The 19,719-nt window shown below is 36.1% G+C and overlaps 1 protein-coding gene and 1 long non-coding RNA gene across 8 annotated transcripts in view; one reads left to right on the plus strand and one right to left on the minus strand.

Moving 5' to 3' along the window:
- LOC105835367 overlaps positions 1-19,719 on the minus strand; it is a 204,790-nt gene that overhangs the window by 152,105 nt on the left and 32,966 nt on the right. The gene's annotated exons all lie outside the window — the stretch shown is intronic.
- Positions 1-19,719, plus strand: part of LOC105839278 — a 168,053-nt gene that overhangs the window by 132,564 nt on the left and 15,770 nt on the right. Inside the window, exon 5 of the mRNA XM_036285725.1 lies at positions 18,484-18,656. Within this exon, the coding sequence (XP_036141618.1) occupies positions 18,484-18,656 (173 nt within the window). The remainder of the gene's footprint in view (positions 1-18,483; positions 18,657-19,719) is intronic.

Raw genomic sequence — 19,719 nt, forward strand, 5'->3', positions numbered from 1 at the left:
GACCTCGTTCCCAAAGTGGCATGAGAATAAGACGAAGAGATAGCGACCGCACGATTTATACGAAATCAATAAACGATAATGGCACTGCGGACGCGAGCTGGGCAGCTAAAACGAATGGAGTAAATAAAATCACCGGACTTCTGGTTGAAGAAAAATCGATAATTGTTTTATCTTGAGATCTGCGTAGATTCGAAGTAAAAGTCGCGATTGATCGCGGAGAGAAAATACTTTTTAACACAACTTTAATTATCGAGCAGAAACTGAGGAAATATATTTCTTTTTTTCTTAATTTACTCTATGCGTTATTATGCATAAGAGACCATCTTTTAACTGTCAAAAACCCTTATTAATTTTTCGAAAGATCGTAAAAGACGAATAAGGGAAATGTAGATATTCAAATCTTGAATTCAGAGGATGGAAACATAAAATGTAAAAGAACAATTTCCTTTCAATTTTTCATAAACGAATATCTTCTTAATTAAGCGAGAAAAGACTTGTATTATTCTCTCGCTTTTCCTATTATTAATGCAGTATGCGTTTAATAATAGTAATAATCTAAGGTATATTTCTCTTCTCTTTCTCTTTCAAATTTTTAGTTTTTAAACGAAAATTTTTTCCTCGCAAAATTATATTAGCAAGCTCGTAAAGGATTAACACGTTATCACGCGTATACATATAGTGCAAATAACCACGAATTGTATTCATTAAATGGAAAACCGATCGGAAAGTCGTTACCGTAGCGAAACGGTATCGTGCGCGCAGCGCGATGCACACGCATTTCGGAATTGTTGAGACTTTGACATATCCATATCAACAATGTTTCCTGCAAATAACTCTTTCCACCGTGCCGCCGTATTCACGCGTGTTCCGGCGCGTGAAATATGCTCCGTCGATATACGCGTATATCGGGAAAGGGGGAGGGGAGGGGATGGAAATGCAGGAGAGCTACTCGTTCTCTAACGAAGCAAAAATTTATGGACTCCGTGGAATTTAGCTCTCCGTTTCATCGGCTCGTGGAGCACGCTCGCCGTCGCGTCGCCGCGGCCGTTGCAACAGCTGCTGTAGCAACTTCACTTCAAAGCCGGCGGCGGAAATCAAAATTGTAGCTCGCGATGGGCGAGCCCTTTATCGATCGGCCGCACGCAGTCGTACGCGCGCAAGTAGTGAAAGACGCGCAGACGTATTGTTAAACGTTCGTTTCGATGATTAAAAAAAAAAAAGTAGCTATCTCACGCGGCGGCACTTATTGTCGAAAACCGAGAGAGCGCTCCTCCGTCGTCGATGACTTTCATTGTTGAAATCCACGGCAGGGACAGTGATAAACGAGCACGATGAATGCATGGCGACCGCTTTTCGAGAGCTCGCTCTCATAGGTCGCGAGAAAAGAACGAGTTGAATGCGTGTCGGAAAAATCCGACGCGTTATTTATGATTTAATCCGTTGTGGCTGAAGCTTCTCTCTGTCTCTCTCTTTCTTTAAATTTTTTTTTCAATGATTGAGGATAGGACTGAACACAAGAACTAAAATATTTTTGTAAGTAGGGTAAACGACTCATTTATTACCACCAATGTCCCAAATACTATAAATTTGTTCCTAAATGCTTTTTTGAAAAAATAAATAACATTATATAGAATAAATTAATGTATTAAGATAATTACATTTTTACATTGTTAAATTGAATATTACGAGGAAATAAAAAACCATCTTTAATAAATTAAAGCGTTATCGACCAGAAATATAAGTTACAAAGCATCTTAATGAGTTTCTTTTAATTGAGCCGTTTACCTTATCTTTTGCCTTTTATTTTTAGAAATAAATTTTATTATTATCGTATATATTTATATAAATTTATATATTATATACTCCATAGCACCACGTAATATATACAGAATAGTTATTCTTCCAAGTTGCAATTATATGCTTGCAAGTTAATATTAGCTTACGAGAATATCTAAGGATTAAGGTTAAATGGGTTTCTAAGTAAATTTTTATTTTCACTTTGTTTGACTTCATTAATGACTGTTCCCCAAGTCACGCGACAGCGAAACTTCGTAAAGTCTGAGAAACTCTAGAGATTTAAGTTACGAGTTAATCCATACCTTCGCGTGAACCAAAAATCTCATTAGCCATTGGTACTGATTATCTAACAGTGACGAAGACGCGCTTAGTACTTCTGCTTTCCTACAAAAATCAAGTTAGTCCCGATTCCGCAAAAGTTGCAAATCCCGGGATATTCTAACAATATCCCGATGTAACGGGAGAGATCGTGGGATAGATGCAAAAGTTTAAAATCCTAAGCGGCAGTTTCGATATCAATAACCTCGGAAATAGAGTTTTGGACCGCATTATCGAGCTTAGCATGGGATCATCTTTGCGGGATCGCGCGATCGCGTGCAAAGTGTTATTGGAAATTACAATTTTGATTCAATAATCCCACCGACCCGCTTACAAAATTCACCATTGTGATTTCGACAAAACGATTCTGAAGCGGATTAGCGATAATAACGCGACGCGATATCATTCTACCTGTGGGACAGAGGGGGACGAGAGGGAATAAATTTGTAGATCCGCGACTGATACGCGTGATTTGATACTGGTATTAAAATCGGTTGTGGATAATCGCATCTATTAAACAAAGTATATTCAACGTATATATTCATGCATATATCCTCTGTAATATATCTATTGTATTAACTGATAATGTTCTCATAGTTGCAATTTTTACACATAAATGATTATTTACGATTACTGTGATGGGGACGGGAGGCTAACATCTATTATTTTATTAAACTTTTACCAGATTATTCAACAAAATTAAATAAATAAATTGCAGTTTATGTTAACAGGATAATATATAAATAACAAAATATTTTGATCACATTAAAGTAATCAAAGTAATCTTTTTCTTTAACTACATTTGTTTTTTAGAATATTTCTGATCTGGGTGTTGTAGCTATACTTATATTTGTGTTTTTAAATGTCACTCATATGCAACAGTGGATTTTTCGTTAAGCATGCACAATCGCGCATTCGACACATCGCGGTTCACAAATCATCGTGATGTTGATAAGCACTGCCAATAATTTATTGACGTTATCAATGAGCCGACACCTTGCAAATATGATTACTAATACCGATGACCATTTCGACAAATGACATTTAGAAAATCAGATATAAACGTTCCAAAATAATTTCAGCTTTAACAGCTATTGTTTTATGCAATTATATTTTTATGCAATTATATATTCGGTTTTAATGTATTGTTTTTTAATAAAATGTAATCGAAACGTAACAAAATATATATATATAAACGTAACAATATATAAATAATGTGAACATGGTAAAATGATAAATAAAACGAAATACTGGATAAAATCAAACTTTGCTCATAAATATATAGTGCAGTGTAAGACAAAAAATACTGCTAATTAGGTTGCCTTGCAAATTTTATAACAGAATAAATACCATATGAAATTCATATTTATTAAATTATATTAATTGCTCTAACTCGTAATTGAAAACTGCATAATAAATCGGGCCGCAAGGTTGTCGCGCACTCGCGCTCATGCAGAATATAAACTATTTAACGAGGGCAATTCGTCAGTAATAAAGCTATACAAACTGTCGAGCGTTATTAGAAAAATAATTACAATTTCTACGAGACTCGTTATCGCCGCAGGTTGACCATGATTTCCAGTCTGTGTAAGATCACTACGAAAACAGATTATTGGATAAATTCATACCTTAGTAATTTCACGGAACTGGGACTTTATTAAATTACTCTAATTATGCGTTAGCATAATGGAAAGCTACATTATGGACAAGGAAGTGACGTATGCAAAATTCTCGAATGCACGAGTAACGCACGGATAGGAAATTAAACGATTAACTGCAGATGATTTGCTTAATGTAATATGGTACAAATTATATTAGCATTAAAAATTTCAATGCTATAGTTTCTTTGATTATTACACATTAAAGATAAAAAAGCTAAGAAACTCCAAATATAGATACGAATTTATATTAAAATCATATATCAATGTTTAATATTACGACGGAAACTAAAGTGACAGAATATTTAATATAAAGATTTTGTAATTGTGCAAAATTATACGTTTATTTACCTAAACTGCAGTGCGTAAGAAAAGGAGACAAAATAGATCAAATATCGTTTGAATATGCATTCAAAAAAAAATCGAAGAATTATTGAAAAATCGAATTCAGAGGATTATACAAACTGTATATATAATACAATCCGTCGACACGGACTTTAACGTTGTTATTCAATTATGAGCTCGGCGAATTTATACATAGCGGTTTAGCACGTGCACGTGTCAATCTGGAAACTCCCGTCCCTCCTGGATCGGTTTTCCAGTTTCCAATTTCGCGAAATTCGTTGGCCGCCTCTACCGTCGGCTGTTTCGATCGGCTATACCGCCGCCCACGTTGCAATTTGTCACGGTTCTCTAACCATCGACGTACTAACCAACGCGATGGTTACGAGAAAAGCAGCACCCTATCCGATGCAAACGCAGAACTCTAACTTGTTTCTCGTCGCTCCCTCCTCTACCCCCCTCTCTCTCTCTCCCTCTCTTTTTCTCTCTCCCATCGGCAAGTAAACGATGTAAAATTAGCGACAATTATTAAATTACAGTGCCGGCCGCCGGCTGCTAATTACTGCGGACCCCACTGGTATTAACAGATTTTATGTCGGGCAAATCCGATTAATGGGAACTGTCGAGCAATCGATGCGCCAATAGCGAGGAGAAGCTCGTTTCCCTGCTAACGATCGCAATTAATTGTAATTGGCGATAACGAGGAATATTTACAAAAATAATGACCGCGTTATGCAATAACTAAATTTTTTTAAATCGGTATTAGATAGGAAGTGTCCAAAGTATGAACTAATTTTTAACAAAACTAAAATTTGTCAATTATTAAAAAAATGTTTGAAAAAATGTATTTTTGTATTTGACTTGTTATGTGTTATCATATTATATGTAAATTAAATTTAAAAAATATTCATTTATTATCGTGTGATATTATTTACAGACAAGAAAATAAGAAAAATACATTTACTTAATATCTCATTTGATCTATTCAGGTGCTTTATTATCTGAATGCATTATTATCTTAATTTATTAAGAAATAAATCTATAAAAGTCACAAATGAAAATTGCATTTCAAATAATCCGATGAAAAATGCAAATGGATTCAATTTTACGTGAGATTTCAGTAATGCACTTCAAGAATAGTTCGTCAGTGCAGTCTCTTCAGAGCTGGCGCTCTTATTACCATTTCTCTTTGCTGCTCTGAATGTGTGCAAGTGATACACATTTTCCTCTCTCACTCTGTCTCTGTTCTAACGCTCTAACCAAAACCGCAAGGTGATATAGGAGTGACTTTGCGGTGTTGCGCTTGTCTCTGCGGACTAGCGTGGAACACATTCTGCCTTGCGTTGCATACGCACGCTAGTGCACGCAAAAAGGCCCCAAATTCGAGATGAATTACTGATTGAAAATTTTGATACGAAGAATAAGTCTAAAACAAAAAAAACACAAAGATGAAGGAAAGATTGACGCAGAAAAATTAAAGTCTTATTTCTCTCAAGCTTTGTATTTCTGGACTCAATGATATTAAATGATCGCGAATCAATCATTCGTATTTATATCGAATTATGTAGTTCTATAAAAGCAATTTCTATAAAAGCTTCGATTATTTCAAGCTCATTAATAACCGTTCGTTGGTAATTAATAAGAGCGCATAATTGATGGAAATACTCATCGATATTTATTTCATCTTGCAAAAGTATTCGAAAGAGATAAAAATTCCCCGCGTGCATAGTTTTTATACACAGTAATTAAATGCACGTGTAATAGCAAAAAAAGCAATCTCTCCATCTTCCTCAACTGCGATAAAAAATTCTTCGTAACGAATGATATGTAGAAACACTCAACGTATGAGGAATTTATCGATATATATTATGAACACTGTGCATGTAATGAATATATAAAATGATTATGCATATCGTTATCGCACATCACTAGCGTATTGCGATAATTCTGATCGATTTAAACGTTTAATTATTTCGCGAATGTCAATAATTACAAGCGCCGTTGTACTTATGTAATGTCGTTTCCGCTGTAATTATGCATCTACCATTGTGAACGATATACCAGCATTGTTAATAACTCAGCATTCATTGTGACAAACGATAATCGGGGCCCTAAGAGGCGAAGTTTATCGACCCTTTTGTTGCATGCGGTGCATGCATGCGTGAGAACGCGGTCTCGGTATACCAACGTATTACTTTGTCAGGTAATATCTTTAACATACTTTGAATATATTATAAAAATATTGAAGGGGTGATATATATAACTATGTGGGAAATATCGTTTGATGCATTAGCATTATTATAGATATTTATGTAAAGGTATATATCGAAATGTATCGAAATTTTTACACGAATTTGAAATTAATTTAATAACCTTTCATTAGTAATTAATACGGGCATGAAAATGCATATTACTTATTATATATGCGTATTTGCATTTAATTTACTTTTTATCATTAACAATTAAATTCCCCGCTTTCAAAGTCGTAAAGGGTAACATCAAAGTGTTAATTATTGTTACACATACTCGATTACATAATTAAAGGATATGGAAAATAATTATTTTACGTAATAACCAAATTTAATTTTAAATGTTGCACGAGTATAAGGTAATGTTAGGAGCAAATAGAAGGTAGAACCCCGAGTAAGCGGATCAAGGAGGATATTTGCCTGTGCTCGCGGAAAGTATTACGACGTACCACTATAAAAATTAACGCTAGGCGTGCGCAGCACTTTTATCGCGTTTCCTTATTTTTCACGGAAATAAGTAACCCTCCTATCGGCCTTTGCTCTACTTTGCCTTATTTAATTGAACGTCCTCGCTTCCCTCCTGTCTTCGCTCGCTCATTCGCCACCAACCTGTCCCGAGCGTTATAAACCGAAATTTAGAGTCCGCGGTTTCGTCGATTCCGCTCTAAATAAGCAAAAAGTGATAACGTCGCGGAATTACACCGACGCAGTCGAGTCGGACGTGCGCCAGAGTGCAAACATTCATTCGCGTGCACGTGCGTGCACAACGCGTTCGCGGCTCCCGCAAGGACAGATATCGCTTGTTGGCGGACTGCGATAGCCAACGACGTGGCCAACGGCGTCAGGTAATTCAGAGAGAAATAGTAGACGCGCTGCAGCGTCACCGGCGGACCTCAGTAACCGCAGATTTACGAGCGTCACGCTGCTTGCCGCAACGTAAAATTAGAGCGCTTCCGGAAATGCGTTCGACCCCTTCCCGAAATGTCAACTCCCCGGAACCTCTCCTCATCGAACGAGAGCGACGATTCAACCAGCGTCATTCTAAATCAGCTTAATTCCCGATGGACGAATCGAAGGTGGCAAAAACGAACGAGGTCCGAATGAGGTCGAGCTTGATTGATTTTTTTTTTATTTTCATGTAAAAAAGACAAATAATAATTGAGACATATTAAAACTTTTGCGATGAATTAAATTATAGAGTGTTTTTTATTGTTTGTTGTCACGATGTCATTAAAATCGAAGACGAATTCTAAAAGAACGGATTTTATACGGCACCTTTTTGCAGATTCTAATAATGCTCCCTTTCACAAACAGAAGATCATGATAAGCAACTGAATGAAAGATCAACCGCAGACATATATACGTAGACTTACTCAATGTTGTTACAAGCCAACTTGTTGGCGTCTAACGCCTTTGGAAGCTCCCGGTTTCAATTATGACTCGTTAGTCGTAACTACGTAAGAGACTAGAGACTGGCAGCGAGCGAAACATTGTTTCTCGAAGCGCGCGCGATGGCATCGGTAATTAATAATTTACATAATACATATTTACGGTGGCGTTGCACCGTAAGTCCGACAGCTCTCCCGCAAGTCCGCGAGCGACGACGACGACGACGACAACGATGGCAGATACGGCAACGGCGCAGAAAGTTTACAGAATTAATTTACACCGGGCCGCTCACGAACAACGGTTACTGCGGGTATTTCACCCCCGGCGAGCTGCGCGTCGCGCCACGCCACGTCGCTGTCGCCTATACTATATGCAACGGGTGTCCCGTGCTGTTCTCTCCTGCCATGAATGAATGACGAGGTGATCCTCGACGCACATACAGGGTAGACAGAGAGAGAGAGAGAGAGAGAGAGAAAGAGAGATGAAGGGACGTGGGTGAGCACCTGCGCGAAGCTCCTCGTCCGCTGCAGAGTTACAACGCCATTCTGTAAGTAGAGAAGCACTTCAAAAGCCGACGACTGCCATTACTCGACAGCAGGCTTTATGTCGTAAGTGCAGCGAAGCACGGATGCTTCTAGGTCGCTCTCTTTCTCTCTCGATCGACTCAAAACTGAGAAAGTATGTACGCGCGTATCTTAACCCCCTTCTAGGCTCCCGAAATTACAACGCGACGGTAACTCGAAATTAAAACCGTTTAGTGATGGATCGTCTCTCTTCTCGTCGACATGGCGTACTCGAAATGCGCTTAATGCACTCGTAGCTTCATCCGTTGTAATTTCCTTGCAAAGGTGACGACAGCCCAATAATGCTGCGCGCAACGTCAGTTCGAAAATTTGATATTGATCGACGATCGTCAATCCTTACCATCAATCCTAATCATCCGTCTAATATATCAAATCTGTAATCAAGTAACTAACGGAGGATATTCCTGTTTCCCGGTATCCGAGATTTCGCGTCCGATCTATACGCGAATATCCTTTTCCGCCGTGTTTGAAAACCGATTAGCCAACGGTTCTCCAATTCACGTAGGGAAATCACTGGGAAAGACCAATTAGTCGCGCGACTAAGAGAAGACTAACGAGCGCGCATTACCAGGTAGATCGTCCGGATCTACAAACGTCGGGCGATTTAGCGCAAGTCACATGTACATGCGAACGCGAATAGTTTAAACTTACAGGCTGAATCCTCGCGCAACCGCCAATTGGACGCAGAACGAAAAGCGGGCCGCTCTATTTGATCTCGCATAAAGGACCCGTTCGGAATTACCCGGTGTTTTCACACGCGATATGGGACATTGCTGTTAACAAACATTAACCAGCTCGTAACGAGGAATTTAGGTTTTTTATCCTTTATTCTAAACAATATTTGAATGATGGGGCAGAAAAATTGAATACATCGAAATACAATTCCAATTTGAGTTTAGGTTAAGATAAAATTGGAAATATTTGACTGTGTAGAACAATATATGCAGAATGTTTCATAATCAATTTTTTTATGAATTACTGTTAATAATAAATTATTACGATTTTAACTCGTCATAAAATATTCTGTGTAATTCTCTCTTTATTCTTTTATTTCCATAGATTTCCACTTCCACTCTTCTATTTGTTCCATATCTCTCTCTCTCTCTCTCTCTCTTTCTCTCTTCATTTCCTTCTTTACGTTTTTTTTTCATTTCTTCATTTTACGCTCTCTTCTTTCCTTCATTTTTTCCTCTTTTTGAATTTAAAGAACCCTTGACATCAGTCGTTAAATTAGAATACCGCATTAATGAAAATCGTCGCGAGTGTTTGCATAGAAAGGTCAATAGGTGATGGCTGTGCCTAAAGGAGCTCAGAGTATTGCAGTTAACTTTATCAAAGCCGTTTTTTTGGACAAACGGCCGCGCCAGTTTTATTGGCTCGAAGCAAACACAAGCGCGCGTCACGATACACCGCGTCAATTAAATCGGACGAACCGCGCAATCAAACTGTGCTTCCGATAAGCGATTGAGCGAAATTTCTCAAGCTTTAGTGTGAAAATATCAGAGAAGGTTCCTTCAAATTTCACGATTTGCGCGAATATGTAAAACTGTCGACGACGGGCTAGATTACCCTAGAGATTCTGTTTTGAAAGGTTTTAGGATACTTTAATAACAATCTAAATTTCATACTGCAACTGCCTTTAACATTAAAATAGCTTCGGATTATACTATATTTTATGCAGAGACGTCGGAAACACGAAAATGTGCACATTTATTTGATGCAGAGAAGAGTTGCCGAATGCGCATTAGTAACTTAAATGGCATCTCATTAGTATTTTATATTTTTACATATATATATATATATATATGTAAAACATAAATATATATGTACCAAAAATGTGAAATAAGTGAGAATCGAATAATATAAACAAAAAACTTAACAAGTTATTTTCTTTTATACGTGTTAACAATACGTATTTTTAAAAAAGGTACAACTAATGTTAATTTTTTATCACTTCATGTATCTAATAATAATGAATCGTTTTTATATTTTTATAACAAAAATGGTAAACGTCTCGCTTTGAAAATGCAAACATTAAAAAGTATTGCAACATGAAAAATACATTATAACAACATTTTCTCATAAAACATCGTAAAAAATTTACTTTTTTTAATAATAATTAATTATATTATTAGTCTAAACGTGCACCGTGCGCGCAAATGTAAGCATTTAATGTCAATTTGTCTTCCAAGTCCTTAACGTCTTGCAAAATGAATTAATGAATATTACTTCAGAGATTAACATTGGTCCGTGTTTTCAGGTCGCGTGATTCAGCGTAATTACATATTCCCAGTATGACTGTATGATGACGTGATGTCTAAACACGATGCATAGAACTTTGCGCAGTTATCAGGGGTCTGAGACGAGTCGAGAAGAGAGAGAGAGAGAGAGAGAGAGAGAGAGACGAAGTCATGGCTCACTCTGGGAGTCGCAGCGCTGTTTGCGAAGTAATAACGCCGCTAACTCAAATGCTATTCTATGGCTACGTTGCCTGACATACGCGCAAATTATCGGTACACGTTTCCGAGACGTAAGTGTATTTATAATGCATCGAAATACAAGCTGCACAAATATGATATAATCGTTAACGCATATGAATTTTGATATAATAGCAAGAGGCAAAATTTCTCTCAAATTTTGTTACGTTAGTTTTTTCTTTTCGTAGATTTTGTAAGTTTTGCTTTAAAATTTTGGACAACTGTAGTAGAGTTCTTAAAAATTTTTGACGTAACGATAGGAAGATCTTCAATTAATATTTTGAGATACACACAAGTATATAAATATTAAATAATAAATAAATAAATAATAAAAATATAAAGGAACTGAAATTTAGCATTTTTTAAAGTTTTTATCAAATATAAATAGAAATTGAAATAATTAAAACGATCTATGTAAAAATTAATTTAGGCGAAAAGCAAGTAAAGGTGATCGCGATATTCGAGGTGACCGATTGGGGGTAAATTGCACGAGGAAAAACTGATCGCGCAAATTTATGCGATTTGTTCGCATTTGTCGAGTAAATAACGAGCGCCCCTCGTCGCGCGTATTCGGTCCTATATACGATATATCGATCCTGTAAGCGTGTCCTACGCACGTGTGTGGGCGTATGAGAGTGTGTAGATTAGGTTTCGGGCGACATGGAGCGCTAATGAACGGCGGGTGTCGTTTGCACGCGAGGGGGATTCCGGAGAAAATTTTCAAATTTGTGTTTACGCCCCTAGTCGGGCCAGTACCAACCCTCGTTGCACCATCGTGCGCCCTCGCTTCGTGACTCCCTCATCCACGAGCCTGCGACATCTGACTCCGTGGCAAATGAACGTACAAATATATCCTACGTAAACAGCGACGAGATTTATCCCACGTTACTGCCCCTCGTCATTCTCCCTACAATTCCTGGACTCATTTTATCTACCCGCGTTCCTATCATTCTTGTGCGCTCTTCGCAGGTTTATGATCTCTTTGTTTAAACTTAGTAATTACTTAAATTATATTTCCTCTGTCTACTTTTTTTTTCAATAAAGAAAAAAGTGGCATTATAGCTCTTCATTTACATTTTGTAATAACATTATGAATAATTAATATTTTAAATTGAAAATAACTTAATGATTATATTCATCAAAATGTTGTTTAATCGATTCTAGAATCAAAATAATCAAATATTTATAACTTTTATAAGAAATCACTAAAATTTATCACCCAATAACAGAGATACGAATAGCTTACAAAAGCTATAACAAATATTGTATATGTATTTATAATATTATATATAATATTTTTCATAATATCTAATTTTATATATATATTTGTTTATCCAAATATGTATTGTTCAAAAGGTTTTTCGTTTTTCGAATTTTCTTTCCTCTCATTCTGTATCGCATTATTCTTGTCAACGCGGCTATCTTCCTCTTTTCACCATTACCTCCTCCTTGCTCCCTCCTGCACTTTCCTCACAGCTTCGAAATCACCCGCGCGCGAGTTTGTTTCCCAGAGTGCACTCTCTGTATTCGACAATTCGAAATGCACGGACGTCGAGTTTCGCGGGAATCGCACGAGAGTGAGAGATGTAACTTTGGCTGTCGTTACGATTTCAATTCTACGCTTCGAACCACTACGAATCGCTCGCTGGCTGCGGACGGGTCCATGACGGAAGCGACATGCGGATACAAACGAGAATGAGTGCCGCGAGCGGAGTGAGTATAATGCAGCGAAGAGAGCATTACCAGAAATACAGCAAGAGACAGGATTTTCGCGTTGTACGCCTCAAAATCACGATACGTTCCGCATTACGAAACGTCGCGTGAACGATTTCTAGATAAAACGGAACATATGATTATCGCGGAAGAAATGAAAGAGTAAAAAAACGAGTTAAAGGATGAATTGAAATATCCTGAAGAAATTTAGTTCTTCTTAAATTATTATTTACTTTAATTATTACTACAATAATTCATTTCTAAATTCCAAGATAAATCTACGACGAGTGACGAAAATCAGAATGTGCAAGTTGAAAACGGAACGCGAAAAAGAGACGGAAAGAAGAGAAAGAGGTTTTCTTTATTCCTAAGTGCAACGTATTTTAATATTTAATAAAACGCAAATAGAACGTGCGTTTACATACTCTCCCCTGGATAGTTGATGGAAAAGCGTAATGCTCGCTGCAAATTCTTTATCTTGTAGAGCGACATTTGATTTATGCACGCGAGAAACGATGGCGCGAGCATTACATGATGCGAGCGAACGTTTCTTTGCAGTTACAGCGGCAATTTGTTACAGCGTCACAACGGTAATGCGCGTAATTTTACATAGTCGGTGTGCCAAGTTTATTAATACTCCAGACGATAACAAACACACCACGTACGTTTCCTCGCACTGGTGATATTAAGGAGTAGCGAGCGAATATTTTAGCGTATGAATATCCAGCGTGCACATATTAAAACCCGTGAAAAATACATGCTAATGTCGTCGTAAATGCCAATAAATATGCCCAATTTAGAAACGTTCCGCTGTATCAGGGATTAAAATACACGTTCGTTAAAATACTCTTTTCTAAGAAAATAGAAGTTTTAATCGTCCCCATTTCTCCCCCGACTTTCCACAGCGAGTCACTCGAAGGTACATAGCGATTAAGCTGCTCTTCTAACTCAACCGGCCAGGAAATGCGGCCGCTCGCGATCGGAAAGCTCTATCCTGACGGAAAGCGATGATGACCACCGACCGCGATATCGCGTCTCCTGAGGAAAAAAAGCCGCGTAAAAACATCGGGACAGACATAAAGGCCGGCACACGGGCGTGTTCGAAGCCACGCACTAATACGCAGCGAATGGCTCATGCGACCGTTACGTCGGGCTCGATATTACCTCGGTGGTGTGCTGCAGTGTATGCCCAGGGTAATTTCCACGGGTTACGCGGATGGGTTTGTTTTGGCTAGGGTAATATCGCCCCTCTGCGCGCTCTTGCCTCTCTTACGAGAGGGGTTTTCTCTCGTATCCGCCAGCCGCAGTTTTTGTCCCCGCGGCTATCCCCTCGTTCGGGGGCTGCAGAAAGGAAAGAGAGGTGCCGAGACAACGCGCACGTGAAAAATGTATCCGCCGCGCGAATCGAACCCTCGCCGCTAAAAACCGCTAACCTCCCGACGAAAAAGTTATTACGCAGACAAAACACGCTGCTGCCGGGTAGACTTTGTTTGAGCGACTCTTCCTTTGTGAGGCGCTTTTTCAAAAACCGTCACCTTCAAACAAACAGCGCCAGAAAGCTAAAGAGATGTGAAACAGCAACAATTTGGAAAAAATACTATGAGCACACTATATGCATCGGAAAATGGCCGTTCTAGATTTCAGTTTGTTTGAAGGAACATAGTTTCACTCCGCGGGATAAATTATTTCTAATTGCGTGTGCATGTAGAATCAAGTTGTATTATCTGATTGTTCTCGCAATTATATAGTCAGCGTTATTTCTTTCATGTAAAAAGTACAATTATTGGTTTTTCATACAATTTCATAACAAAAAACGAACTTGTCATTTGCGGAATTAAACTGTTTTTTTAATGGAGCGACTTTGGTGATATATTTCTGCATTTTACTGCTCACGAATTCGGGTTATTTCTCTAAACGATGGCAACTCGCCGTAATTGCTGGCCTTTTCAATTAGATCCGCAAATCCTCTTTGATTCGAATTGCATTGCCGCTGATTTCCCCGGGTTATAAACGTTTTGATCATTGCGTCAGACGTCATGCAGATGCCAATCATTGCTAATTGCTGACATCGTTATACTCGAATATACGAAAAATTAACGAAGAAACAAAAGTGGCAGAATAGAATAGTTATTTGTTCACAGATGAGTAGATTTCTATTGTTTGCATTAACGTCAGCCAATTAGCAGTTTAATTAAGGATGTGATTACTAAAATCATTACAATTTCGGCGAGTTTAAATCTCCATGCCACGAACACATAAATTTTACATTTGCCCGTTAAAGTCGAACAATTCAGTTACTAAAAAGCACAATGAGATATAAATTGCATTTTTCATATTTCAATAAAAACAAGAAAAATTTTTTAAGTATTTTATGAGAATAAAGCGCAGACACTTTTTGAGAAAGAAACGAAAAAACCACAAATTTACGTCGCGCCACAAAATAATTAACCTCTTTGTTTCCAGCGGGTCCAGGTAACTTTACAAATGTTTATATTTTCGCTTTTATAGTAACCCATAAAAAGTCTTAACCACATAGAAAATTAGTTTTGACCATCGTGAAAAGTAAAAATCTCGCAATTTAGCAGTATAATATCGTATAATATTCTGTGGAAAGAATGATCAAAAATATATCTTGGGAAATTAATTTATTAAAGTTAATATTGGCAATTTCATTCTCCGCGATTACGTTAGAATATTAAATAAATAAACAGATTATTATCAAATAATCGATATTTTGATACAGATTGCGAAATAAGAAATAATACGTTTTTCATTATAATTGTGATTAATAACGATATGCATATAAATAATATAGAGTTTTATTTTGCGCTTAATAATTGGCAGCAATCTCTACGTTCGATATTCTCAAAGGAAACGTACGTTATCGTCAATTAATTGGGAGACCACGTCAGGGGTTTCAAGGGGTTATTAATTGGACTATTATTAATTCAGGATGTTTCTCGCGAGTTCTCTCTGCTGAACTCTCGATATGAGGTCGCGGATCGTAGTTACCCACAGCAGTTAGTTTATTCGATTTTAGTTTATTATTAAAGTGGTGCACTTCATTTACGCGAACAGCATTTATCCTCTCTTCCTATCATAACATTTATTTGTATATAATATATGCTTTTCTGTATTTCTCTTTCACATAAAAGTTTTATAATTTCTTTTGTAATATTCCTTATTTTTAAAAGTGCATAAATCTATTAGTGTAAGTTCATAAAACTGATATAATTCATAAACTTTACTATTTTTTTTTCACCATGCTTATAAAAATAAAGCAAAATTAAAATAAAACTAAAATATTCAGATTCAGTTTTATATTAAATATATTACATTATTGCATATAGTGTTGAATGACAATATGATGAAAGAGAGAAATAACGCAATTCTATTTTATAATATTTTAATTTACATTCTTTATTAATTAAATGATATCGCACATCATATATTTTTATTCAAAAAATATTTTATACATATATATTTTATTATTTTTAACAAATCAACATTTAAAAAAATAAAATAATAAATTTGTGTTGAAAAAAAATGTTTATATTGTTTGCTATTGTGTTATCAAAGCAACATAGCAAGCTGAATTGAGAAATAACATTTATGTAACGTGCTACCTAGTTTGCACCTTATTGATTTAGCTCTCCATTTGTACATCCCGAATAGAATCAACGCTATCGTGGGGATTTTACGAAATAATTACCGAAACATGATTAGAAGCTATCGCTCGACGTGCGACATTTAATTAGACAATAATTAACGCTTGCTCCAATTTCAAAGTCCTCATAGCACAAGCAAACAGATGAAGCTGTTGAAGTATTCGTTAGTAACAATCTTTACAGTTAAATGTGTAAAAAGAAAGAATATTTAATAATATTTATTTATTCATTTGATCATTTTATATCCATATTAAAACTATTACCAGTATTCGAGAAAGAGAGAAAGAGAGAGAGAGAGAGAAAAAGTATAATTATATTTTCCGCAGTTTTATAAAATTAATTATTGAATATGATATAATTGTTTTTAATAATATAATTCAAGATAAAATTGTTTAGTTATATCCGTCAAAATATCGAAAATGTCAAATGATTAAAATAAATTTGAGTAATGTTTACAAAAATAAGGCATAACTAGTAGTTCCATAGAAATATCATTATAATTCAAAAAGCAAGCTATGAATGCTCCGTTTTTGTTACAATAGCAATGATTATGAATTCGTTGTGAAATTATCCATTCAGCAAAATAAAAAGTATATTCTTTGTGTTTTATCTGCGGTTACGACTTTTATAACTCTCATTAACTAAGAGAAAATTAATTTTAATTTTATTAATTTATTCAAGATGCAAGCAAGGAGAATAAATGTTTATTACGAATAAGCTGCATTAGTCGGATATTAGCGGCAACATAAATAAATGTATCTTAAAATGCTCGTTAGCAAAATTTGTTTCCTTTTAGAACTGCACATGGAAATCATGGAATCACATTTGGAGTGATAAATCGCTTCATGATTAAATAGGTTTTAAAAAATCTATTTTACGAGACTTCCAAACATTACGTATATTTTTTTTTCTTTCGTGTTTTTTTTTTATATATTTGTTAGATATAAACTCATTTGATAGTTTAATGTATTTCACTTAAGTATAAAATAGTCTTTTCGCTCGCTTGCAAAATGCCGTTTTTCTGTAACGAGGTAAGTACAGGAGTTCGTCGTTCCGAAAATTCCGGCGAAAAATAAAAACGAGTCGGACTAAAGGGCAAACGGAGAAAAACGGCGGTGTGTTACCCGGCAAAGCACCATAAAGTCTCATTGGCTTTAATTCGGTCGTACCCCGCTGACCACTGGGAGTGATTAATCGTAACGTTACTGCAACACGAAAGCACCTTACCACCAATCATTCCCTACGATGCTTTAAAAGGAAAGTCGACAATGTTGCTTAATGCGTTCTCACCTAATTGGTTATATTTGTCTTAAAAAGAAATATTGAATATTTTGTGAAATACGTGCTTATAATTTATTTTTTAAATGAAAAGAATAATTATTAAGAAAAACTTTCTATAAATTATAAATTATATGTATCAAAAGTTTCTGTCAGTCGAAAGAAAAAGATTCTCGGTCTAGTTCTGGTAACTACTACAAATATCTGTATTTCCATTTATTAAAATTTATCGTAAAAGAAAGGAAAGACTTTCAGTTTATAACGATAAAAAATTCAGTTACTTTTAAAAGGAAAAGGAGGAGGTCGGTCAATGTTTAATCTTTAAATAGAACAGGATGTACATTCTTATGCCTCCTATTGTATCTCTTATTAAATCTTAGAAGTTCTTAAGATGTCTTTAATTTTTTATTAAATCCACTTTAAATTGCTGAGGGGATCCGTAAATGAAAGTGCACTCGAACCATTTCTGTATATAAAAATTATGATATTTCTTATTATTAGCACAAAGGGTAAAAAGTGTAATGTTTACCTTTAAAAGCTGCATTTTATTAATCAGTGAATTTGATTTCGATTACCAACAGATTATATCTACTCCTGAAAATGGGAGAAATATGTTAAACAGTAAAGCACGTGAAATAATTCTCGCTACATTTGCAAAATTATATTTGCAAAATCAGAAAAGCTTTATAGATATATGCAACTGCGATAAATGTGGCAAATATTCGAAAATAAAGTGCTCCTCTTAAATCCGTTCACTGATATTTAAAAGCGAAAAGTGTATTATTCCCCGAACATAACATAATCCACGTACTGCGCGCGTGTAGGTCAGGCGAAATGAAACGTTTATGAATTCTCGAAGAGCACGTTTTATTTCCCTTCATAAATATGCATGTCCCACGATATTTCGCGGTGCAGAAAATCGCTATATATATATATATATATGTATTTTTTTTTTTATTCGATCGGTGTCGGACCGTTGATTGAAAGTGTTCTCGCTGTTGCTGTTTCAGCTGCGTGAGTACACCCTGACCGAATCGTATCACGAAGATGAAGTCGAGGTGGAATTCGTCAGCAATGACAATCTGCAAGCGAACAGCGAAGCTCCCAGAGGAATCGATCCAAACAGGGACCTAAACGAGGCCATAGCTGAGGAACGAAGGGAAATGGACACCCAGAGATACAGGTATGTTCCCTCCACTTCTACCGATGCTTTTTCATCTTTCCGCTCATCCGGACGAATTTTTTATTTCGTTTTTCTTTTTGCAAACTACCAGCAGTGGAAAGTCACGCTTTTTACCGCGTATTTGGCAAGTGGACTTTAAAATCAAAGAGAAAGAACTGTTCTTTTTCTTCCCTTCTACATGCTTGCATTTTGCATTCCGTTATCGGACTTGTTCGAATTTGGATAGGTCAATCAAGTTAGTCGAGAAATTTTATAGAAAATGTTTAAGGAAAAAAATTTAGGTAGTTATTTGCCGAGACATAGGACATTTTTGATTGCGTGCATTATTGAATAATCTATATATATATGTTAGTATATATTTTATAATTCATATATAAAATAATTCTCAAAATTTTCAAGTACTAAAAGAAGAGATAAAGAGAAAAAGAACAAGAACAGTTATTAAATGATTAATTTTTTTACTATTTCTATTGTTATAATATTATAAATGCCTTTTATGATGTGACATCTTTGTAACTTTTTCCTGTATCTTTAAAAAAAAACTTTTAACTAAAAAGGGATATAGGAAAACACTGTCTCATAAACAGTGCATAAGAGCGAGAGTCTGAGTAAAAATTGCAAAGTTGGAATCAGTTCATCAAGCTACCTAGTACTTTTTCTTCAAGTTTTAATTCCTTCAGAATGTCACCCGGAGGCGAAGCTTTTAAGCTCGACAATACAGAAAGATAGTAAACGCCACTTTCTCGACAATGAGAGAAAGTCGCATATGAATGACGAGTATTGTATTCAGGGTGCGCATCTGCGTCGAGCATGTTTCATCCCGAGGAAACTACCATCATCTGCATATCAAATTTTGGAAATGGCATCACCGCTCAAAAGCTATCCCCATGTACTACTATCTTGTTTTCTTTCGCGAAGAAAAGAGAAGCAAACGTGCGCAGAAAATCATAAAATTTGATGACAAAGTGATGTAAAATATTGAATATCAACTTTCTTGCAACAAGATTTAAACTGACAGTATCTAAGCGTGAGCTGTTGTCAGATAGCTATCAAAGACAAGTCC

Source organism: Monomorium pharaonis, chromosome 1, assembly GCF_013373865.1.
Source record: "Monomorium pharaonis isolate MP-MQ-018 chromosome 1, ASM1337386v2, whole genome shotgun sequence".
Lineage (NCBI taxonomy): Eukaryota > Metazoa > Arthropoda > Insecta > Hymenoptera > Formicidae > Monomorium > Monomorium pharaonis.